The sequence below is a fragment of the Hibiscus syriacus genome, unplaced genomic scaffold (genome assembly GCF_006381635.1).
Source record: "Hibiscus syriacus cultivar Baekdansim isolate YM2019G1 unplaced genomic scaffold, ASM638163v2 tig00110387_pilon, whole genome shotgun sequence".
NCBI classification, from domain to species: Eukaryota; Viridiplantae; Streptophyta; class Magnoliopsida; order Malvales; family Malvaceae; genus Hibiscus; species Hibiscus syriacus.
Window position 1 is genome coordinate 3,312,461 of NW_024062717.1, and position 24,711 is coordinate 3,337,171.

Here is a 24,711-nt window from a genome sequence, read left to right on the forward strand (position 1 = left end):
TGGATCACATCAATTGATCTAACGACCCAAAACATATCAGGGGACCCAACGATCATCGTTAAACGATACGTGGAGGCCATACGCCAGTAATGTCACCCGATTTAAGGGAAATACAACCATATTCAGGGGCTATATAAACCCTGCAAAATGAAGCATCAAGATGAAAAGAAAGCATAGAGCAAAGCAATCAAGTAGCAAACATACAAATTAGCAAAACAATCAGATACCCATTGAAAAATCACAAAAAATCAAAGGTTTCATAGAAGATCATCGGGAAAGGGAAGAGATATCATCGAGAAGAAAAGGGTCGCTGGAAAAATGAAAAGGCTTCGTCGGAAAAGGTAAAAAATCAAAACTTAAAACGTATATATACTCTTTTTGGGATCTTTTTAGGAGTTTTGGGTTTCAATTTTGGCTTTGAGGTGGCGAAATGAGCATTTTAGGGTAGGTATAGGTCCTCCGACCACTAGTGGTGGTGGCCGGAGGCGTTTGTCTAGGGCTGGTGGGTGGTCGGTTAGGAGAGAAGAAGGCTTGAGTTGAAATAGTTTGAACGGTTTAGTTTTAGGAGAAGGTTGAAAATGAATGAAAATGATTGAAATTTGAGATTTTTGGGCTATTTAAAGGGGGCCTCTTTATAATTATCAAAATTTTAAATTATTTATGTAGTCCCTAGACTTTTGATGTGTAATTCATTTTGGTCACCTATTGTAATTTTGCCTTTGAATTTTGAATTAATTCAATTTTTATATTTTCCATACTTTGCAAATTGACACTTTAATTTTTTTTATCTTGTTTTGTAGCTTTCATTTAATATTAATTTAACCCCATGAATTTTTAATTTCTTAAAATTTAGTTCTTTGTTATTCTTTTTTTAATTTGGTACCCTGACCTGTTTTTAGTCTTTTGCAGTATATTTTTATTTAACATTAATTTTACATTTTTAGGCTATTTTAAAATTTTCAAAGGTAAGTAATTCAGATCGAACTTTTAAATTTTATTTTTCATAATTACGGCAATCGGGAAATCAAATTGGTACCGAAAGGGCAGTGCAAGGGTACTAATCCTTCCTTAACTGTAATTAATTCCCGAATCTAACTAATTTATGGTAAGTTGTAGATCAGACAAATGGTTAGTTAAGGTGTCTGATCATCTTAATTTGAAATGATCGGTGGTGGTTCCATCATATAAATTTAAGTCGAAACTCGATTCTGGGACCACACGAAGGACGGATACGATAGCTTGGCGACTTCATTACGGACGGTAAGAGAGTTAGGCCAAAAATTATTCCCGTTTGTCTTCATACGCGAATGATGTAAGTTTATATTATAAATTTATAATTTGATCCTTGTTATTTCACTTCAATTGTTCTTTTCAAATAAATAGTTGGACTAATGATTTTCTAATGATTTGAACCTGTTTTAAAAGACATCATTATTCTCAAGTTCTATAGCCGAGCTCCAAACTATTTCTTTTAAGTGGGGGCAAAAGCGATGCCTGATGAGAATTTATTCTCCGTTTAGTCTTAGCAAGTAACATTCGAGATTCATATACATTATGTTTTTGTGTAAATATATTATCCATACAAACATAAAGGAATATATCATCTCCAGTTTAACTCGGTCTATAAGAGCCTGTGATGAGCTTAGGACTGGGGGTCTGACAAGCCCAAGGGGGCACCGACAAGGAAAACTTGAGTACATTTTATTAGAACCAAACTATGATGTTTCAATGAATTAGAACCCACCCCAAAACTTCATTCAAAACTTAAGATACTTGATTTATTTCTTGCTTTATTTTTAATGTTCAAAGCATGCAAATTATAAATATATGCGGTTAGGATTTGTTCAAAAAAACAACATGCGGGATATAAATCATGTCCGGGTAGGTACAAAAAGCATGTGGGGTAAACGTCATGAGGGGTAGAAATTTCTATTTTCATTATTATTTTAATTATTGTTTCTATCTTACTAACTTGTTTCCCTTTATTTTTTATTTTATTTCCTTTTTATCATTTGCATCATTTAAAGAGATGTTGATTCGTAAAGTGTTCGTTAAACACAAATAGTTTGTATTAATTAACAAATGTGTTATAATGCAAGAGATAACGGTTGTGGTCAGAAAAGACTCAAAAGGAAAAGGGAGATAGTCTACAAGATAGCCATGTGTCAGACTTGGCTGGCTACGCTTCCATCAGCCTCAAATATAATGATATTCATGAGTTGCAGAACATTTGGGATAATTGGAAAAATGATAGGAAACAGAGGTTTTACCAGCGATATAACGATATCACACATATTCTCCATATCAAGATAGATAAACCTCTAATTTGAGCCCTAGTGTAATTTTGGAATATTGGGTACATCTGCTTCACTGTCAACCAAGAACACATGGTACCCATAATTGAAGAATACACTACCCTGCTATATTGTGAGGGAATCAGAATGGATCGAGTCTAATCAAATACATTAAAAGCCAGTCATTCAAAAATGGATTGGCAAATGTCATAGGGGTTGATGAAAAATGGGTAATGGATCAAATCCAACACAAAGGGAAGGGAGAAGGAATTGCTTGGATTCACATCCAACAATTAATCAAAAATCATCCTGATGAATGGAAGATGATTGATATTTTCGCATTGGGTATCTATGGATTGGTTATTTTCCTAAAAAATATGGGATACATTGGGGCAGCTGTGGAGGAACTATTCAAACAATTACCTAAAAGAGTAAACCCTGCTCCAGCAATCCTAGCAGAGACTTTCCGCTCATTAAACCACTGTAGAAGGATTGGTGGAGGGCATTTTATTGGATACACATAGCTACTTTAGGTTTGGATTTATAGTCATTTCTGGAAAACTGATGGGATTTCCTACCGGCGGTTCAGTACGACATATTCTCCTTAGGAGGATTTCTTTACACAAATATGACGAGAATGTATCTCAAGGGAAAAGTAGGTAAAGGTATTTACGCACCTACATGACAAAGACATCGTATGGAGAGCCCCTTGGATAACTCATAGTGACATTCTTTACCGATGTGAAGATTCATGAGTAGTAGTGTTACTTGGCATGTGGAGAGGAATTGGATACACTCCGCTCTTAGTGCTCCAGCAGTATGGGGCATGTCAGTTTTTCCCACTCGCACATGAAATATCTAGATCTGAGTTCACATATTATGAGGACAATTACAAGAAGAAATTCAAAGATGTAGCTGAGTCATAAAAGAAAATATTTCGTACTGATGTTGTAGCTACCAAAGACATGCTTACTCCAGACTATATGGAGTAGTGGAAGTTAAGGAAAAATGATACCATTCCCATACTAGATCATGAAGACACATGGACTATTGAGAAACATCTTAAACCAGTTCCCTCTGAGCTGGAGATAGCAAAGAAGGAGTTTGAAGCTGAAATAGAGGATATGAGGCAAAGATTGAAAGAGTTAAAGGTTGAAAAGTTCCAGTGGAAGCTAGATGCCGATACTAAAAAAGATCGAGTAGACATGTTAGAAAAGGAACAGAAGATAGTATGCTATGAGTTGGAAGATCTGAGAAAAGGGTATCAAGAACATGTACAGAAAAAACCAGTTTGAAAATATCTTCAAAATATTAGAAAGATGAAGCCGACAACTCGAAGAGAAAATTTGAAGACAAGATGACAGGGAAGAGCTGAAAAATCAATTAAGGACTTGCCAAAGAAAATTATGAGAAAGTAAACACCAGAACAAGTGACTGAAGACCAAGGTAACTAATCTAAAGAGATCTCTTCAAAGGAAGTAGGAACATGATAGTAAATCTATAAAAAAAGCGTATAGTCAAACTGGAGAGTATTGTGGACAAGTACAAAAAGCAGGCAAACGAACTCCATATAGTTCCCTTTGATGGAGGGTACTAGTGACATTTCTATTGGGAACAATCTCAGCAAAGGGTGAAGGCTAGGGATGTAGTCATTCGGGATTTCTTATAGCAGGTATAGAAAATAGCCCGTCAGTTTTATGGTTTGGCAAGAAAAACTGGGGTGGTTCAGCAAGGTATTCAGCCAGTGACAGATGAAGCAAGAAGACTTATCAATCTAATAGAAGTAGTTCGGGGTCTATAAGATATAACTATAATATACCTCTAAATTGTTTTTGGTCTCTTAGTAATAACACTTTTGTCTCAATGAGGGCTATTTATAATAAAGACACAATTTGGATTAATGCATTGAAAGTTTCATGCATCTTGCATTTTTACATTTCTTGCATTTTCATTTCTTTACATTCAAAATCAACTAACATAAAATGTATTATCGAAAAAAAGAATAAGCACTGGATACACCTCATCCTCACAATACCCGCTTAAAGAAGAAGAAGATGAAAGCTAAGATCGCTCAACTTAAGGAAAACATGCTGAAATTGCAAAGAGAACTTAAGGATAAAATAAGTCAAAATCATCAAAATACTCTCGATTCTATCACTAGGAATTGAGATTCATTGGTTGACCAGATTGTTGCAAGGCTGTCTAGCTTGATTCAGATGAATGCTCATGGGGTAGGGGTTGTATCACCTACTCCGTAACTGGTTATCTCACATAGAATATTACCAAGACTTCAAGGGGACTTGTCTGCTGCAAAAGTACATGTTTTGTAACCAACCCTCAGAATAATATGGAAAATTAGTGTATTATATATTTTGATGAGGATGACAAAGCAAAAAAGATGGAGGAATAGATCAAGTATTTGGAAGACCAAATGAAAATAGTTAAAGGAGATGACAACTATTATGAAGTTGACGCTCTGAAGTTAAGCATGGTTCCGGATTCAATTCTTCCCCCAAGTTTAAAATTCCAGATTTCGAGAAGTTTGATGGGAACAATTATCCCTCAGCTCACATTACCATGTTCTATTGAAAGATGTGAGGATATGTTGGGAATAACCAGCTCTTGATTCTATGTTTCCATGAGAGTCTGGCGGGTTTAGCCATTCGGTGATACAATCAGCTGAATCGTTTCCACATTAGGACAAGGAAAGATCTTGCCAAATCATTCTTGGAACAATACAATCATGTGAATAACATAAGACTAAATCGTGTTATGTTGTAAAGTATGGAGAAAAAACATAACGAAGGTTTCAGATAATATGCAAAGTGATAGAGGGATTTAGCCATGCAGGTTCATCCATATTTGGAAGAAAAATAAATAAGAAGTCTCTTCGTACATACCTTGAAGGCTCATTTCTTCGGGTATTTGGTCGCAATCACGTCTGAGAGTTTTTTTTGATCTGGTTATGGTCGAAGAAATGGTGGAGACGACCATTAAGCAAGGGAAGATAGAAAGGGTTGAGTCAAGTAGAATACCTCCCATGAAGAAAAGAGAATGAGAGATCAACAACGTCATCACTTAGGATGCCGACAAAAGTGTTACGATCTCTAAATCAAAACCAACTACAGTTGTACCGTCAGGTACTTTTAGACAAGATTTGAGGGAACCAAGGAAAGAAAGAGAAAAATGAGCATTTCGATCTTATTCCCATGATATATAAAGAACTTTACCAACATCTTTTCGACACACACGTGGTGTCACCATACCCAGCGGAACCTCTAAAGCCCCGGTACCCAGGTGGTATGATAAAAATACACATTGTGAATATCATGGTGGTGTCCAAGGACATGCTATTGAAAATTGCCTTGTCTTTAAGATGATTGTTCAAAAGATGTTCAACAAGAACTGGATTCATTTCAATAATTCAGAATCACCCAATATTGCACAGAATCTTCTGCCTAATCACCAAGAGACTAGGGTTAATGCAATTATCGGGGAGAAATGCAAGAAGGTCAAGACCAGTGTTTCTGAAGTGAAGTCTCATATAGCTTGGATATGTAAACAAATGGTAAATATGGGGTTTCTTGCATCACATCCTAGCACATCAGAATACAAATGTGGCAATCATTCCTGTTATCACAATAAGGAAAGACATGATGTGCAAGAATATTATGAGTTTAGAGCCTTGATTCAGCTAATGATGGATTGGAAAGAGTTGGAATTTTACAAGGAAAGCAATGAAGTGAATGTTTTTGCAACTAGAGATTCATCCGAAAGGGGATATGGCATGGGTCGCCATTTAATAATTACCCTAAGGAAAAAGTAGTAGATAAGGTACCAGTAAAAGTAGTGATAGTAGCACCAAGACCTTTCCCTTATAAAGACAATAAACATGTGCCTTGGAAATATGATGCCAAGTGAGTTCTACAAAAGATGATATCGATGAAGTGGTGCATTCTATTAGAAATGAGAGGTATTACTCTCAAAAGTCTAACTTACCTCAGAGAACGCTTGAGCCATTTGAAAGAGATGAAATAACAGTTAACAAACCAATAAAAGAAGAAGAAGTTGTGGAGTTCTTGAAGTTTCTAAAACATAGTAAATACAACTTTGTGGAACATCTACATAGCTTTCCAACTCACATCTCAATGGTGGCATTACTGATGAGTTTGGAGGCACACAGGGAGGCATTACTGAAGGTATTGAATCAAAAATTTGTTCCAAATGACATAACAATCAATAAGCTGGACCGACTAGTTAACAACATCCAAGCTGATAATCTTATCTCATTTTTTGATGATGAGATTCCGTCCGGAAGAATGGGTCGGGGCAAAGCATTACACATCATTACTCATTGCAAGGGGCATGACTTTACCAAGTGTACTAATTGATAATGGTTACACCCTAAATGTAATGCCTTTGGTCACTCTTAAAAGGTTACCAATGGATACCTCCCACGTTAGAACATGCTAAAGTGTGGTTCGGGCATTTGATGGGATGAAAAGGGAGGTGCTTGGCAAAATTGAAGTACCATTAACCATTGGGCCTGTCACTTACAATATAGAGTTCCTAGTGATGGCTATTATGCCTTCGTATAACTGCCTTTTAGGAAGGCCATAAATTCATCAAGCTGGGGCAGTACCATTAACACTCCACTAGAAAGTCAAGTTCGTTATTGACATGACTCTTATAATCATCAATGCTGAAGAAGACATAGTGGCAAGCGTGACGACCGACACCTCTTACATTGATGTAGACGAGGAAGCTCTAGAATGTTCGTTTCGCTCATTAGAGTTTGTTAATGCCACATTTGTGGTTGAAAGGGGTAAGATTTCCAAATCCAGACTCTCAGAATACACCAATATGGAAATCAAACAAACCTTGGGAAGATGTGCAATGATAGGAAGAGGTTTCAGAAGTTCTTAGCAATGAATAATTAGTTTTGTTCATCCAATTTCTAAATTGGATCAGTTTGGACTTGGATTCCAACCCATTCACCAACAAAGAAGGAAAAAAAATCCAGAATTCCCAGGAAAGAAGAAGAGCGAGGTTGATAGGAGAAGAGGTTCAATGGGAACCAATGGTTTTTCCTCCTCTTTATGATACATTCAGGTCTGGTGGTTATATGTTTGAGGGAGAAACAATGATGACCTAATATGATTTGGAGAAAGCTCTGAAAGATTTGAGTATCAATTCTATAACAACAGATGGTCCTAAGGAGGTTGACATATTTGGAATCTGTCCGTTATCGCCGGGGTTCTTGCTTAACAACTGGACTGTTGAAGAACTACCTGTGGTTTTCAAATCTCTTTAGATTAATGATCAAACTTCCCCTATTTGCTTATACACGGGGCAATATATGATCTTTTGTAAGGGTAGATAAACTATTTTTATTTATATTTCAATAAAAGATGCAATTTCTTTTCTCGCAAACATCTTTTCCTTTCACTTCTTTTTTCATGTATATATATGTATATAATACATTTGTTTCTACATTTTACGTGGGATATTTTTCTCTCGCATGTATATATATTTTCCCCTCTTTTTCTTTCAGGTATTTGGATGTTAATGATGTGGATAATGTTAACTCTGACCCGAAAATCGATTTTGAGTAGCTCAAGTGTCTTAGGGAAATCGGTGAGTGTGACAATGAAGGTGAGTGCAACTTACATTCCGAATTGTTAAGAATGGTGGAAAAGAAAGACAAGCAAATATTACCCCATGAAGAAAAAATTGAAGTTTTGAATTTAGGGACTGAGAAATGGAAGAAGGAAGTTAAAATCGGCACAACACTCTCGTCTGAAGCAAGACAAAACTTGATAGACTTACTTCAGGAGTACAAAAATGTTTTTGCATGGTCATACCAAGATATGTCTGGATTAGACACATATATGGTAGTTCATAAACTACCGATCAAACCATAATTTAAACCCGTACAACAAAAATTGAGGAGGATAAGGTTTGAAATGCTCCTTACAATAAAAGAAGAAGTTACAAGCAGTTTGATATTGGTTTTCCCAAAGATGCACCATATAAATTATAAAATACATATTTTGATTGGTGTTTTTCACGTGATGCGTCTTTACTAAGGAATGCTATTTCAGTTAATAATATTATGTGATTGTGATTTTGAATAAAAAATTTTAAAAAGTTTTTATTCTAATAATATTACCTACGAGCCAATGACATATCTATGTTATAAGTGGGGAGGGGCAATAGCCCCTTATTGCCCCGAACTTTGATGGTCTAATTATCTATCAAGGTATTAGTAGTTTTGAAACCATTATAATTAAATCATTGTCTTTCCAAAATTTTCTGATGTAACTGTTCCGGGGAAGAAACATGGACTATAGTGTATATTTTCTACACACCTTACATGATTTTGTTTCTGTCTTGTCCATACGTCTTTCCAGAGAAAACTACGTCTTTCTCGAAAAAGTTGAAGAGATACTATGTTTTGATATCTTTCAGAATTGCTTTCAAAACAATTTATTTGAGAAAATAATTTTAGGAAAATTATATTTTTCACTTCATTAAGGTCAACTTTGCCATTTCAACACTACCCTTTTCCTTATGGAGTGTGACTGTGGGAGTGAGGTAATGAAGTCGTAGGCAGCGAGGGGACGGTGCGAAAACCGCGTTAGTAGTAATTAGATAAGTACTACAATATCTTTTCCTTTGATATAATTTTATCACCATATGACTGACCTCATCGGCTTCCCACTTTTCAATTAATGCCTTTCATGTAAATCTACGACTATATAAACTTTGTTTTCTCTTTTATCTCTTTCTTTTTCACTTACTTGGATACTTCAGATCCAATCCCAACCTTAAAACCATTGGATCTTTTCCATCTTTCAAGGCAGACAATTTCAGCAATGGCTCCACTAGTGTACTTCAGTTTCCGTAAGGTATTCTTGCTTTATATTGCTTTCTTCGTGTTGATTTCTCTGCTCTTTTGTGCCTCCATTCATAGCCACGAGCTTCAGACCACTCGGTCTTGGTCTGGTGATGGAAGAAGATTGTTAGAGCTAGATGAAGAAGACGAGCAGCTGTTGTTGAAGAAGAAAAGCTCCAGTTTATCCCCCAAGAAGAACGAAACCATGCTCATCAAATCATCCAACTTATCAACCAAAAACCAAACCAAGCTTATCAAATCATTGAATATATCCACAAAAAACCAAACCAAACTATTGAAATCGCCATCAAATTTGTCGGCGAAGAACCATACCAAGCTTTCGAAAACTACCAATTCAACAAAATCATTATCAAATTTGTCGCTCAGTTCGATTCCCAAGCTCAAGAAACTCAACTCCACAGCATCAAAAGCCACCAATTCCTCCAAGATCACAAAAACCTCGGATCTACTCAAACTAAGCCCTTCCAAGAACAAAACCACCACAAAAACACTGACCGACAGTGCTGCTCAATCTTCAAAAACTCAAAAGAGCTCAATCCAAGGGAAAACAACAACCCAGATTCAGAAACAACAGAGAAAGCAACCCAGTTGGATGGACGAGGAAGATGAATCCGATTTAGTTGCTGAGTTCCGAGATCTCCCGACCAAGTTCCAGGAAAACCTTATCCCAGACCTTGAGAGAATCTCGAAAACCTCAAAAGTTTACATCACGAAATACAACAAAGAGTTCACGAAACAGTTCAAACCATATGTCGGCAACAAACATGCCCCTACGATTGCCACTGTAATCTCTTGTGCTTTCCTTTTACTCCCGTTACTGTTAGTTTCCCTCATCTTTAACCGCATCAAAGCTTACTTTTCACTCCAAAAGATGCTCATTTTCATCCAAATTTACCTCTCGATTTACTTCTCGATCCTCTGCCTTACTTCACTCGTCACTGGTCTCGAGCCATTGAAGTTTTTCTACGCTACTTCGCCCTCGACCTACGTGTGTTTACAGGTCCTTCAAACACTCGGATACGTGCTTTACTTGCTGCTGCTTTTGATGTATCTGATTCTTGTTTTCTCAACCGTGTCGGGTCTCGGATCCAAGATGTTGGGTTTGGGTCAAATTTTCGTCGGGTTCGCCGTCGGGTTGCATTACTACGTGGCGGTGTTTCATAGGGTGGTGTTGCATCAACCGCCCAAGACGAATTGGAAGGTACATGGGATGTACGCCACGTGTTTTCTTGTGATTTGTCTGTTTGCTACAGCTGATAGGAGAAAGAAGGCTTACTTGGAAGAAGGTGGTGAAGAGGGAAAGAAAAATTAATTAATTATTTTCTTGGAGTACATTATTATTATTAGTCGGTCCAAAAATGTCATAATCTCAGCCACTTACAATTGGTGGCAATAATGAACAAAATTGATGTCATAAAGATGGCTGAGAAATATCGGAAGGTAATATATATTCTCTTCATTATCATTTTTCTCCTCTTTCAATTTATATTTTATATTTACATCCACAACTGAAATGTGTCCATTGTAATGCTTTAACTATATTATTTATTATTTCCATTTTCAGAATAATGGTATTTTAATATGTTTAATCAATGAATTGTTATTTATCAGTCTCTTTTAATGTTATATAACAAATCTTAGGTTTTGCTTATAAGTTCAATTTATGGCAAATCTCAAGCTTTTTAGGGATTATGGGACTAAAACTACGGAATCTATTTTTCTAGAATGGAGAGTACATGAATCTATTATTTACATTGTTTTAATTCTGGTAAGAGGTTACCTATTTTATTAAGAGTAAATTGCATTCTTCATCATTCAACTTTTTTATTTTTATATCGGTGAAATTTAAAAAATTTTAGTTGAATGTCTTAATGTTTGAATGACTCTTATTTTGGTCATTTTGTCGTTAAATAATTAATAATGTTGTGATACGGAAATCAACACCAAATCAACATAGTTTAGGATTTTCCAAAAAAAAAATCAAATTTAGACATTGTTTTGATGTAAATAAAAATAATTCATTCCCCTTCTTTCTTTCTTTTTTCTCCTCCTTCCTCCTCTTTTTTCATCATTTTTCTCCTCAACATGAACGAATCCAGATTTCGATCATCAAACCAGCCATTGTTCTGATCATCATCATCCGTCGTTCTGACCACTATCAACCAAGCAAAGAGAAGAGGAAAGAAGGGCTTAACCAAAAAAAACACATAAAAAGGGGATCTCGAGGACCCCATTACAATCCTATTGCCCACCATCTCTGATAACCTTCAACCATTGTTAGAAGTCTCTCTCTATCACCCATGCTACCTCCACCATAATCGCCATCAACCTTCATCTTATTCACTTTAAACACACTTTCTCGAATCACCACACCCATACACACTACCACATTATCCTATATCGAAGTAACCTTCGAAAATCACCGTTTCTCTTAACCAACGCGATTGACAATAAAAAATCTAAATACTCACATCCTGCCATCATAACCTATTACCACCAAGTGAAACCTCACCTCTCAATCACTATAATTTTCAACTCTCCATACGCCCAACACAACTATCATGGTCCCCATCATCATCATCTCATTATCACTCCAAATCTACCAAAACATCACAATTCCTAAATCTAAACAACTCTCAAATTCAACTCTCAACCATTCAATGTTTTCATCATTTAGGGATGACAAATTGACCTAACCCCTATCTTATAAGACATGTTAAATTTTGTGACTTGAAAATTTCATATTAATTTGACTCGAAAATTTTGTAGTACGATCTATTTAGTAAAAAAAATAAAATTATTTAAACTATAAATTCTATTCTCACCTAAAAGTTTCAATCAGATTTTAATGTTTTAATTATAAATATAATATTTATTGAATTTTAAAAATAATTATATAGAATTATGTTTGAATTATATTATTCTTTCGTTATAAATCATAAATAAATATAATATTTATATATTGTAAAAACAAGTTATTCATCATTTTGTTTAATAATAAAGAATTCGATTCTTAAATAAAGATGATTCTTAATTAAAGAATTTATCACATAATTTTTAAAAATAATTTAGAATTGCCTAATCAAAAATAGAGATTAAATGAGAAAAAAAATAATATTAAACCATTAAACTATTATTAAAGGTAGTGGTTAACTTGTAATATAATACAAAAGAAGAATAAAACAAAATCGTTTTACTATTTACAAAATTGCTTAAAAAAATAAATAATAATAAAAAATGCTATTCGTTCACTTAAACTTAATTATCAAGTTGCAATCAATCAAGTCAATGTTAAATTCGCATTTGATACAGGTAAATTAAATTCAAGTTGCCTACAGTTCAAATTGATTTCAATTGGTTTAAGTTGTTTTCAAGTAATGTTGATTTCAATTCAGGCTTATATCAATCCAGCTAAAATTCAAATCGATTTCAATTCAATTGGATTTGTTTTGGGTCAAGTTTATATTATCTTGTCCAAGTCCATATCGAATGTCGATTTGGATAAATCATCTATTCGGATAATTGAGTTCAATTCAAATTTGTCAGGTCTAGCTATGAAAATCCAGGCAACACAAGGCGCTAGCTCTGGAGCTACACTTGCACCTAGCTTCTTGATACATTAAGTTTCGTTATACGCAACTGGTAATTTTCATGATTGATATTCCATATTCTCAGTAGTTATAGCAAGCTATATCAGCATCCATTTCCCCCATTGTTTTGAGTTTTGACATCTTATCATCTAATGTATGGACATGATTGGATGGAGCGGATGGGAAGCAGGTGAAAAAATGCAAGCAAATGTAGGAATCGAATAATTTTGCAATATTTTTCAAGCTCGTGATGTTGGCATAATAATATTATTAAAGAGAAAAAGGATTCCTACAACTGTGTCTATATCTATATCCATATCTTAATCAAAATGTTCATTTACGCTCGTATGAGTTAGTAAGAAAATTACATTACCTGCGTTTATGCTGCTGCTCGAATGAGTTATTTCCTGATTTCGCACACTGCACTTTGCACTCAAACTGAATATAAATGGCAAAATAATAGGCTGCCGGCTTTTGCTGACATTGTCAACTTTGAAAGATGAAACATGTGAATGAATGAACCAACTATGATTGAATGCAAACTAACGACGGTGCTTGTCCGATCAAACCAAGCTGTGTTATCCCAGCCAATTGATGGTGCAGGAACCTATAAACTGCCCCAGTTGTAGAAACTATCTGAACAACACCCATTCCCTGCAAAACATTTCCTCATTTTGTTTTCACATACACCAACAACATTTACTCACAAGATTAAGCATTTTTCTGTCCCAAAAAAAAAATATGATAAATCATTTTGAGTTATAAATATCTCATGGGATTACAACACCCATCAAAGTCAAATTACTCTTTACCTGCTTATATTGCAACACTATTTCTACTATCAATTCTGTTTATACACAACAGGATCGTCTGAAACAACGAATATACAATATAACATATACTAACACCAGAACAAGACAAAAATCCTTCTTTTAATTACTTGAATATGAAAAATGCAGTCAAGACAGCCCACAGACTGGGCAAGATGAATAGTAATTCACTGAAAATAAATGTAAAATTTTGATAGATAAAGAGAGACACACATTAGAAGGAGCATATGCAAATGTAAATTCACTACTTCACAAGGGCAAGATATTGAAAGAGCAATTACAGTGATTAAAGATGTGAAGGTACCAAATTGGCACCAGCTTCCCCTGCGTGGAGAGTAGTCATAGGCCATAAAAGTGAATTTGGCTGTTAGCATATTGAATCCAAAGCATTTGGATGTTCTGCATTAAAGAAGGCTTGTTTATATCTCAAATGAAGTACACCTAGTTGCAGGTATAAGTCATAAACAAGTAGAAGAAAAATTTATAACTAGATAGGTTATTTATATCTTCTCTAATAAATTACTATCTTATAGATTACTCACTTCAGATGCTACTAAATTCTTTTTAATTCAAAAAGTAAAACAGATTGTTGAGATGAATGATACTTCAAGTGCTATTTTGATTTATATCTTCTCTAATAACTATCTTATAGATTACACACTTCAGATGCTACTAAATTCTTTTTCATTCAAAACGTAAAACAGATTGTTAAGATAAATGATACCTCAAGTTCTATTTTAATCACCAATAATCTCGACAAGAACATATCCCTTCACTGAAATGATGAAACCTCTTAGCATCTCGCATTATGATCATTCTGCCAACAATCTTTGACATGATCTTAAATGCAGCATGGCAATCACCACAAACACGAAGATTCTTTATTATACGAACCTGTCCACGAGCTGGAGTAGTGAGGAGACCATTAGCAAGAGCAAGCCTCTCACTATGAGCAAGAAGAGCTTCTTCCTTACTTTCCTGATCTATATCATGCAAAACAAATTTCGTTTCTGGAACATAACCAGCTTCTTTCATCTGTTCTTTCAAACTTCTCAGCAGTGCATAGATTCTATCATTCTCAGGATGTGATGTATCTCCTGCACGATACTCATTGACCCTGCTTCTGACTTCAAGAGGACTTTGATTTGCCAATTTCTTCTTCTCATTATGTTGAAGATCCAAATCTTTCAAAGGTATAAGGCCTGCTTTTGATTGTTCATTCAAGCGGGAGGGATCTAGTACCTCCACAAGCTCAGCACAACGATCCCCAAGTTCCAAGTACCCATGAACTCTGCAGAGATTCATTAAAGTTTCCCAAACATCAGCACTGGGCTCAAATGGGATCTTCTCAATGAATTCCAATGCTTCATCCAGATGCCCTGTACTCCCCAGCATGTCAACAATGCTTACATAATGCTCCATGGATGGGACAATGCCATAATCACTGCTCATTGACGAAAAGTGGAGCATTCCCTCATTAATATCGCCCACAACACCACAAGCATAAAACACAGCAACAAACATTTTGGCATCTGGTTTCAAGCCTGCCTGCTTAAACTGATAAAACAGGTCAAGGGCATCCTCCCCTATCCCATTCCTAGCAAGCCATGTGATCATAATATCCCAAGATGTTAGATTGCGCTTCGGCATCTTGTCAAACACATCAAATGCATCAACAGTCGAACCACATTTCATGTACATCTCTAAAATCTTATTATAGATGCTTATCTTGAGAGGTGAAAGTGATCCTAAGAGGTATTCATGAACAGTTTTCGCTTCTGGTAAAGCTTTCACTTCTCCACATGCCTTCATTATGCGTAAAATTTGGGTCAAATCCACATGAACACCTTGCTGTCTCATCGACCCCAAAACTTCTAATGCTTCTTTAACATTCCTTTTATTGCAAAATTCCTCCAGCATCTCAATCGTAGCATTATTTGAGCTAGTTTCAGAAATCTCAGTTAACCCTTCCTTAGAGTCGGAAATAGCAGATACTTGACCATAAAAATTAACGTTACTTGTTACTTGTCCATAAGAAAAAGTGTTATTTGTCACTTGACCATAAGAAGTAAACTTATAGATATCTTGTGGATTTTTCCGGTACCGAGTCCCCCCATAATCACCCGTAGGGCATACTTCAAAACCTTGGTTTGTGTTTAAGGCGTGCCCATTTTGTTTCTGCTCATAGCCTAGTGAACTTGGGGTATCATACGGAGGATTCTCAAACTGACGGGTGCTATGAGGGCTAACATAATCCCACCTTTCAGCCGCAGTGCTGAGAAACTTCTTGAAATGTGTGACTGAACGAGGGAAACGTCCTGAAGAACATACCTTAGATAAAGCGGTGAGATAGTTTATGTTCAAAACTGAAAAACTCTTGCAGGACATTGATGCTTGCTGCTTCCAAGTTTCGCGGCTGAGAGAACAGTGAGTGCTGGATTGTAGCGGCTACTGGATGAGAACCCAGTGTCCGCCGTCTCAGGTGAGAGCTGAGATGGATGCACGGTGACTGGGTGAGGTGGGAGAGTCGACTGTTGTCCGTCGAGAAGGAGAAAGTGAGGCACTTTGGGTTTTTTGTTTCAGGAAATTAGGGTTGAAGATAATAAGTTTTACTCTATTTCTTTTAATTTTTATTTTAAATTGCTTTTATTAGATACTTAATTTTTTTTAGAGTAAACTACCTATCGGTCACTAAACTATTATCAAAATTTTCACTTTAGTCATTAAATTATTTTGACAAAATTGTCACTAATTTATTTTTCATTTTGATCATTAATTGTTAAGATTTTGATAAAACTTAAAAGAAACGATAACATGGTCTAATTTAATATCGGATTCAGTCTTCAAAATTTTTACCCTCTATTAGTTTAGTTCTAATTAAAAATAACTATATAAATATTTTAAAAAATTATCAATTGATTTATTTTCATATTTTTTTTGTTCTTCTCTAAACCTGGATTTTGGTAGAGATCATTACCGTCTTCATGCTAGCCACCATTAACAACTACCTAAAAATTTATAAGTAATTACTTTTTTATTTCTTGAACATTAATTTAGTGTTTATTTTATTAGAAAATGGGCCAAACTTCACAAATATAACTTTGAATCCATCGACCTACAATCTCAAAATCCAACTATCAAAACAATAAGAAATCTCCATCGTGCCTCCTTTTTGGTACATCGAACACTTCCACCTTGGGATTTGTGAAATGACGCTTCAAACCCTCTAAACTTGAGTTAGGGCATAAATTACCTTGTTGTTTTGCAACACATAAAACCCCCCAACAATCTTTTTTTTATCAAAAATTTGTCTACCTTTAAAATTAACCGGCTACACTGAAGGGAAAAACAAGCTACAAGTATTCAAAAAAAAAATAGATATGATTATAAATTGAGCAGTTTGTGAGTTGTTTGAATTTAACTCGATTAAAATTCGATTAATATCAGATCTAATCCAACGACCCGAATTAACCCAAGCTAAGGTTTTACCCTAATCAGCAGCAGCCACCATGCGCCGATCAGTCTACATGCGCCCGACCAAATTGCTCGCCTGTGACTCGCCTGTTCCCGAGGCCTACCACTATCGTTGAGATGCCTACCGGTCGCCTCAAAATAGATGAAAAGACATAAGATAAAATGTTTTTACCCTGTTCGTACATACGTCATCTGTCGCCTGTCGTCAGACGTGTCTCCCCCCTCGGTTAAAACATCCAGAGCCAAAAAGAGATAAAAAAAGCAAAAATCAGATATCATTTATTTCTATTTACATGCAACACGAAAAAGTCAAAAAAGTATAGGGCCCTCTTTGTAAAATACATATCCATCAGAGAAAGAGGAGGAATCAACCATCAATAATCAGGAGTGTGGAATGTAGTTAGTGTGCAAATGTATAAGCTGGTATGAAGTTAGGTGTAGTCAGTTAGTTAGTTGCAGTTAGTTGCTGAAGTTGTTAGGTTGTTGTAAGTAGTTATGGATCACTTGTATATAATTGTGTAAGTACTATGAATAACATAGAGCAGTATTTCTCTTCAATGATCATTCATATCGTTCATCTAACATGGTATCAATCGCCATAAGTCCTGGAGAGATTGTTTTTACTGTAAGAAGTTTCGGTGTTCATGGCTGCTGTTGATTTACAATCACTTTCGAACAGAATCAAGATGTTCACTAACAAAAAGATTAATGTTGTGCTTGATGAAACGAATTTCTTGCTTTGGAAGCAGCAAGTGCTTCTCACAGTAAGAAGTCACCGGCTTGAACGGTTGCTCACCGGTGCGTTGAAGCCTCTACCAGAATGTCTGACTGCTGAAGATGGGACGATGGTTCCAAATGAAGACTTTATAGCTCAAGATAGTGCGTTAGCATCGTGGTTGCTCTCGACTATCAGTACACATTTACTCTCACAATTCGTTGGAGCAGAAACTGCTTATGCAGTTTGGAACACAGTATTACAGATCTTTGCCACTAGATCGTCCACAGCTGTGATGAACCTTCACTGTAAACTACAGTCTCTCAAGAAAGGAGAAGAAAGCATACGTGTCTACTTGTCTCGGGTTAAAGAAACTTGTGATGCCCTAGCATCCTGTGGTAGTGCGGTTCCCACAGTTGGGCATATTGCAAGTATATTGAAAGGATTACCCCAAGAGTACCAGCCATTCATGGCAATTATAACCACCAATGGTGACTCTATTTCCTTAGAAAATGTGAGTACGATTCTAATTGATGCTGAGACTCAATTAGCTGGGTTTGCTGCTCAAGAAGATTTAGTATTGGCCAGTGCTCATGTTGCTCGAGCAGATGTTGTCAAGCCAAATTCTAATTCATATAGTCATTGATCACATCAGACCTCATATTTTGGAAGAAGAAATGGGGGACAAGGTGGCCATGGTCGTGGCCGATTGCGTGTACAATGTCAATTGTGTGGGAAACCTGGTCATCTTGTTGACAGGTGCTGTCATCGTTTTGATGAGGATTTCCAGATTGTGTCCACTAATATTGGTCATTCTCAGTATGCAAGAGATACAACTAATACAAATAACATGACTTATGAAAAAACCAATTGCACTGGTTGTGATTGCTGTGTGAATAGGGTTCGAAGTCAGCTAACCACAGAAGGTTCTTCTCAAGGTTACTCAACGACTAGTTCTACTCAAGATCAGTGGGTGGTGGACTCTGGAGCCACTCACCACGTGACACCCAATTCTGGTAACATTACACACCGGTCAGAACATGGTGGTCCAGGTAAGCTCACTGTTGGTAATGGTGTGTCTTTGCCTGTAAACATGGTTGGTAATGGTACCTTAGCAACATCTTCTAAATATTTGATGTTAAATGACATACTGCATGTCCCTAGAATAACTCAAAACCTTCTTTTGGTGTCCAAGTTTGCTAGGGACAATGGCGTATACTTTAAGTTTTATGATCATGGGTAATGTGTTCGTGATGTTATTACAAAAGAAGTGTTGCTGCATGGTCATGTTGAAGGAGGGTTGTATGTCTTTTCAGGAGAACGGTTGCTAGGTGTTTGTGAGAATGCTTCAACTAGTTCAGCTGTGGCAGTTGATGATTTCACACTTTGGCATCGAAGATTGGGTCATGCTACTTATAGTACTATAACTGATGTGTGTAAAACGATTGATGTCAAACTTTCCAAAACAATGAATAAATTTTGTGAAGCTTGTTGTATTGGCAAGAGTCATATGTTGCCCTTTTCTAATTCCTCTACATTATATACTTCACCTTTCCAACTTGTATTTACTAATATTTGGGGACCATCAAATGTAGTGTCTAATGGATATAGATATTACTTGTCATTTGTAGATGCCTACTCTAGACACACGTGGGTGTATTTTCTAAAGGATCGGTCACAAGCTATGAGTGTTTTCAAGTTGTTCCAACAGATGGTGTTGAATCAGTTTGGTGTGGTAATCAAGTCTATGCAAAGTGATTGGGGTGGTGAGTATCGAAATCTCTCACCGATTCTAGCTAAGAGTGGCATAGTTCATCGAGTGGCTTGTCCTCATACGTCTGAGCAAAACGGAGTGGTTGAGAGGAAGCATAGACACATTGTCGAGCTTTCCTTGATACTTTTGGCTTAGGCTGCAATGCCTCTACATTATTGGTACTATGATGCTATTACTGCAGTTTATATCATCAACAGACTACCAACTAAGGTATTGAGTGGGGTGTCTCATTTGGAAATATTATGGGGGAGGAAACCTGATTATGGATTCATGAGGGTATTTGGCTGTAAATGTTTCCCATATTTATGTGTGTTTCAAAGACATAAGACGGAGTTTCGGTCTCAGCCTTGCACGTTTCTGGGATATAGTCCACAACACAAGGGTTACATGTGTTTAGCAAACAATGGGAGAGTCTATATCTCTCGGCATGTTGCGTTTGACGAGTTAATTTTTCCATTTGCAGGTAATGCAGCCAATCGCACAACATCCCATTCTGCTGCTTCGATATCTAGTGATATTGAGATTGTTGCTGATGTGAGGAAGTTACTTGAACGAGATAATGGTGTGCATAGTCTTGTTGCACCTATTGAGTCGTGTGAAGAGTTGACACCTGACAATGTAAATGAAACTGCAGGACATGAGCCCTTGAGTGCAAGAGGGTCCTCAAGTGCATCTTTTGATGTTGAATAAAATACTACTAGCAGTGGTGGTTCTACTGTCCAGAGTTATGAAGAAGCAATAAATGCAAGCATTTCTCATGAGCAAAGTGATGTAGAAATCAGTGCTCAAGATAATGTTGAGTCTGATGAACAAGGTGGTGTGCAGTCCAACTTGAATTGTCATCCTATGCGTACTAGGAGCAAGTGTGGGATTTTCAAGCCTAAGGTGTATGTGGCCTCCTGTGTATCTATGGAACCTGCCAATGTGCATGAAGCCCTTCAGTCCCCTCATTGGAAAAATGCAGTATATGCCGAGATTGAAGCTCTGCGGAAGAATGGCACTTGGTCTCTTGTGACTTTACCTGAAGGTCGGTCAGTAGTAGGCTGTAAATGGCTATTTAAGTTGAAAAAAAAATCCAGATGGGTCTGTCAATCGGTATAAGGCTCGTCTTGTAGCCAAGGGGTATTCCCAAATTCCAGGCCATGACTTTCATGAGACATTCAGTCCAGTGGTTAAGTTTACCACACTGAATGTGGTTTTAGCCTTAGTTACGACAGAGGGTTGGTAATTGCGGCATATTGATGTAAACAATGCCTTTTTGCATTGAGAGTTGAGTGAAGATGTGTACATGCATCAACCACCTGGATTTGAGCAGAGGGCATCTGATGGTGCGTTGTTGGTTTGTAAACTTCAAAAAGCCTTGTATGGCTTGAGACAAGCACCTCGAAGTTGGCATGACAGGTTGAAGCAGTGTTTGCTTCGCATTGGGTTCAAAGAATCTAAAGTAGATACTTCCTTTTTTGTGAGGCATGTTCATGACAGCTATGTATACATGCTATTATATGTCGATGACATAATAGTTACAGGTGAGTCAGATGCTCAAATTGAAGAAATTGTGCAATTATTGGGGGCTGAGTTTGCGTTAAAGGACCTTGGAGAGCTCAATTTCTTTCTCGGTATCGAGATTCATTGAGTAAATGATTCATTGATTCTCAGTCATCGAAAGTTTATTATGGAGCTTCTCATGAAGACCAAGATGAGTAATGCTGGTACTGCGGCTACACCTATACTGGTTACATCGAAGCTTATGCGAGATGATGCTGGTGATCTGTTGCCTGATGCGTATGAGTATCGTAGCATTGTAGGAGCACTTCTTTATATCTGCCACACTTGTCCTGATATCTCCTTTAGTGTGAACAAGGTGGCACAGTACATACAGGCACCTAGGCGTGATCATTTGGTGGCAGTTAAACGCATCCTGAGATATTTGGTTAGCACACTTAACCATGGCCTGGCTATAGCATCGTCCAGTGCTGGACTGAGTATTGTGGCCTTTGCGAATCCTAATTAGGGTAGGAATGCAGATGATCGAAGGTCTGTCTCAGGCAATTGCGTGTTTATTGGTGAGAATCTGGTTATGTGGAGCTCTAAGAAACAAAAGTCTGTTTACAGATCCACTATGGAGGCCGAGTATAGGAGCGTGGCTGATGTTACTGTCGAGACAACGTGGATAAGTGCTCTACTGTCAGACATGAGAATGTTGCAACCTAAAATACCTATAGTGTGGTGTGATAATAATAGTGCAGTAGCCATTACTGCAAACCCGATGTATCATGCTAAAACAAAACACGTTGAACTTGATGTTCATTTCATGAGAGAAAAAGTGGCTGCTAGACAGGTTTTGATTAATTATATGCCTGCTAGCCATCAAGTTGCAGATGGCTTGACCAAGCCTTTTTCTGCAGCACAGTTTTAGATTTTTCGAGCAAAGGTTTGTGTTCAGTCGTTTCTTGGAGGAGAAGGCAAAAGTGGGGAGAATGTGGAATGTAATTAGTGTGCAAATGTATAAGCTGGTATGAAGTTAGGTGTAGTCAGTTAGTTAGTTGCAGTTAGTTGCTGAAGTTGTTAGGTTGTTGTAAGTAGTTATGGATCACTTGTATATAATTGTGTATGTACTATGAATAACATAGAGAAGTATTACTCTTCAATGATCATTCATATCATTCATCTAACAAGGAGCAAAAAAGGAGAGAGAGAACTCTGGGATTCGAAAAAAATGAAAACAAACAACGAAAAAGAGAAAAAGAGAGAGAAGAAAAGAGAGAAACACTTACCATCGAAGCATCTGGGCTCTTTTATTAGAGTGAAGATTCGTCGTTCATCGAAGGTAACTCCTTTGTTTTTTCACTAGATATAGGGCTATGGGGTAGTTCTTAAGTCGAATGGAGTTTGTTTTCAAGTTTAGGGAGAGTGAGCATCGTTTTGGGTTAGATTCCTAAGACTCCGACCACCGTGTCCGACGGTGGAGTGCTCTGGTGAGCGGTGGCTAGATGCTTTTGGCCTTCCCGGTGAGGTGAGAGGTGAAGAGGGTTTGAGAGAATCTCTCATTTCCTTATTTTAATAAAAAAACATGTGAGTTGAAAAAATGAAGTGGGATGGCTATTTTGGGCCGATTTTTAGGATTTTATGCCCTGGTTAATACACGTCGTTTTAGGGGCAAGGATAAATCACATGAGAGCCCTCTATAGTTTTAATCCGTCGCATTGTAGCCCTAGAGTCTTGTAACTTTACATTTTGATCACTAAAATAAATTTTCATTTATTTTAATTTGCATTTTAAGTTTCACTCTGTTTCTGTTTTAGTCACTGCCCACATTTATATATGCTTTGGCCAAATGCTTAACTCAATCCTTAAATTTTAATAATTTCCATTTTAGTCCTGAATGTTGATGATGGTTTTATTACGATTCCAATGCTTAGTTTGTATGATATTTACAATGATTGCCCTAGTCCACACTGGTTTTATAGTTTAACCTTTAAAGTTATCATCTTTTTACTTCGATCATCCATTTACATAGTTGTTTAACTTTCTTTTATTTGCATTCGAGCTTGTTAAGTTTGTGTTGTTCTTTTTAAGTCCTCGTTGGGTTTCTCTCTAATACATTGGCATCATATATATTAATATGTATATAATATAGTTTTTATTATTATATATATACATACATACGTATATATGTTTTCTTATAGTTTGCTTCCATTTATTAAAGTAGTATTATTTTATATGAGGAATTTATGGAAACACGCCTTAACTGACAAAGAGTGTGTTTTCGAAAATTGGTCGTATAGAGTAATACATTTTTTACATTCAAATGATTTTTATATATTAAATATGTGTATTCTCACTAGAAAAATTAAGTGAATATTATCTTGTATGGGAAGTTCATGTAAACACACCTTGACTAACATGGAATGTGTTTTCAAGAGTTACCCATGCAAAATAACCCCTTTTTTATATACTCAAGTGTTTTCTTTATTTTATTTTCTTTACTTTTTTTCGTTATATATATTAAATATATAATTTGACAAAATATGGTAATGATCTTTTAAATGGAGAATCCATAAAAACGCGCCTTAACTAACAAGGAGAGTGTTTTTGAGAATTGCCCATATGAAATAATACCCTTTTCGAAACTTTTTTAGGATCATAATTTAAATGTATAATCAAATTTGCAAATTTCAACATTTAGATGACGTATAATCGCTTAGGTACCGATTTTGGATACTATGGGGGTGCTCATCCTTCCTCACGCGTAATCGACTCCCGAATCCTTTTCAAAATGAGTTTCTAGTTAAATGCATATCACTTTTTATCTTCTATAATTATTTTTCTTAAAATTATTTTAAAGGATATTTTCGAGGTATTCGACCTACCTAATACAAAGGTCGATGACGACTCCAAATTTAGTTATTTGTGCATTTATTTTAAAACCCAATATTTTCCAAAATTAAGTTGGATCGCTCCTTGCCATAGCCCTAGAAAGCTTAAGGATCGTTCCGACATCGATTTTTTCTCATCCAATGAGATTTTCAAACAAAAGCAATATTGAAACGATAAACAAAATAGTAAAAAATAACAAATAAAGATTAAAGAAAATTATTTGTTTTCATGGAGAAACCTCAAAGAATGTTAGATTTAGAGAAATCTATTTAAGAGTATTTTCTTTGTTCATCGGTTTTCTCTAATCTGATAGATTTAAAAAAAAAAAAACAAGATCGATGTCGATCGAAACAACAAAGACAACAATAACAATAAAAAGGAAATAACTTTAAACAAAACTCACTTTTATTGCTCTTGTTCTTCTAACTACAATAGATGATTCTTTCATCCCTTTTTCCTCTCTTTCTTCTTGTCCTCTAATTACAAAATAAGAGGACCTATTTATAGGCTGCCAAAAATCCTAAAAGCAAAAAACCTAATATCTTTTTATTAATGCTAGATATACTAATTAAAAGAAAATTAATTCTAAAATAATAATAAAAAGATCCTAAATTACCCTAAACAAACAATGTAAAGTATAAAACTTAATTTAATTACAAATATTCAATAAAATAATTGAAAATACGTAATAAATTAAAATCTCCGTATTGGGTACGTATCCAATTTTCTGCATGCGTT

At 36.1% G+C, this 24,711-nt stretch overlaps 2 protein-coding genes across 6 annotated transcripts; one reads left to right on the plus strand and one right to left on the minus strand.

Moving 5' to 3' along the window:
- The first annotated feature begins 9,110 nt into the window (after positions 1 to 9,110).
- LOC120122424 lies at positions 9,111 to 23,246 on the plus strand. 2 transcript variants are annotated; one of them, XM_039141553.1, is made up of 2 exons: positions 9,111 to 10,559; positions 23,234 to 23,246. In XM_039141553.1, exon 1 carries the CDS (start codon positions 9,173 to 9,175, stop codon positions 10,523 to 10,525), a length of 1,353 nt encoding a protein of 450 aa, XP_038997484.1. In that variant the 5' UTR covers positions 9,111 to 9,172; the 3' UTR covers positions 10,526 to 10,559; positions 23,234 to 23,246. The 2 variants fall into 2 exon arrangements, with proteins under 2 accessions (XP_038997484.1, XP_038997485.1); XM_039141554.1 differs by lacking the exon at positions 23,234 to 23,246 and adding an exon at positions 17,553 to 17,565.
- LOC120122423 (pentatricopeptide repeat-containing protein At4g32450, mitochondrial-like) lies at positions 13,085 to 16,231 on the minus strand. 4 transcript variants are annotated; one of them, XR_005516078.1, is made up of 3 exons: positions 14,358 to 16,231; positions 13,938 to 14,032; positions 13,085 to 13,457 (listed from the first exon to the last, which is right to left on the minus strand). XR_005516078.1 is itself a non-coding variant. In XM_039141551.1 (2 exons), exon 1 carries the CDS (start codon positions 16,019 to 16,021, stop codon positions 14,375 to 14,377), a length of 1,647 nt encoding a protein of 548 aa, XP_038997482.1. In that variant the 5' UTR covers positions 16,022 to 16,230; the 3' UTR covers positions 13,085 to 13,457; positions 14,358 to 14,374. The 4 variants fall into 4 exon arrangements, 2 of the variants coding, with proteins under 2 accessions (XP_038997482.1, XP_038997483.1); XR_005516077.1 differs by having other exon boundaries at positions 13,915 to 14,032; XM_039141551.1 differs by lacking the exon at positions 13,938 to 14,032 and having other exon boundaries at positions 14,358 to 16,230.
- Positions 23,247 to 24,711: the final 1,465 nt, after the last annotated feature.

What these genes read in the sequence shown, in the direction of transcription:
- LOC120122424 (XM_039141553.1), top strand. Translation starts at nt 9,173, where the DNA reads ATGGCTCCACTAGTGTACTTCAGTTTCCGTAAGGTATTCTTGCTTTAT.
- LOC120122423 (XM_039141551.1), bottom strand. Translation starts at nt 16,021, where the DNA reads ATGTCCTGCAAGAGTTTTTCAGTTTTGAACATAAACTATCTCACCGCT.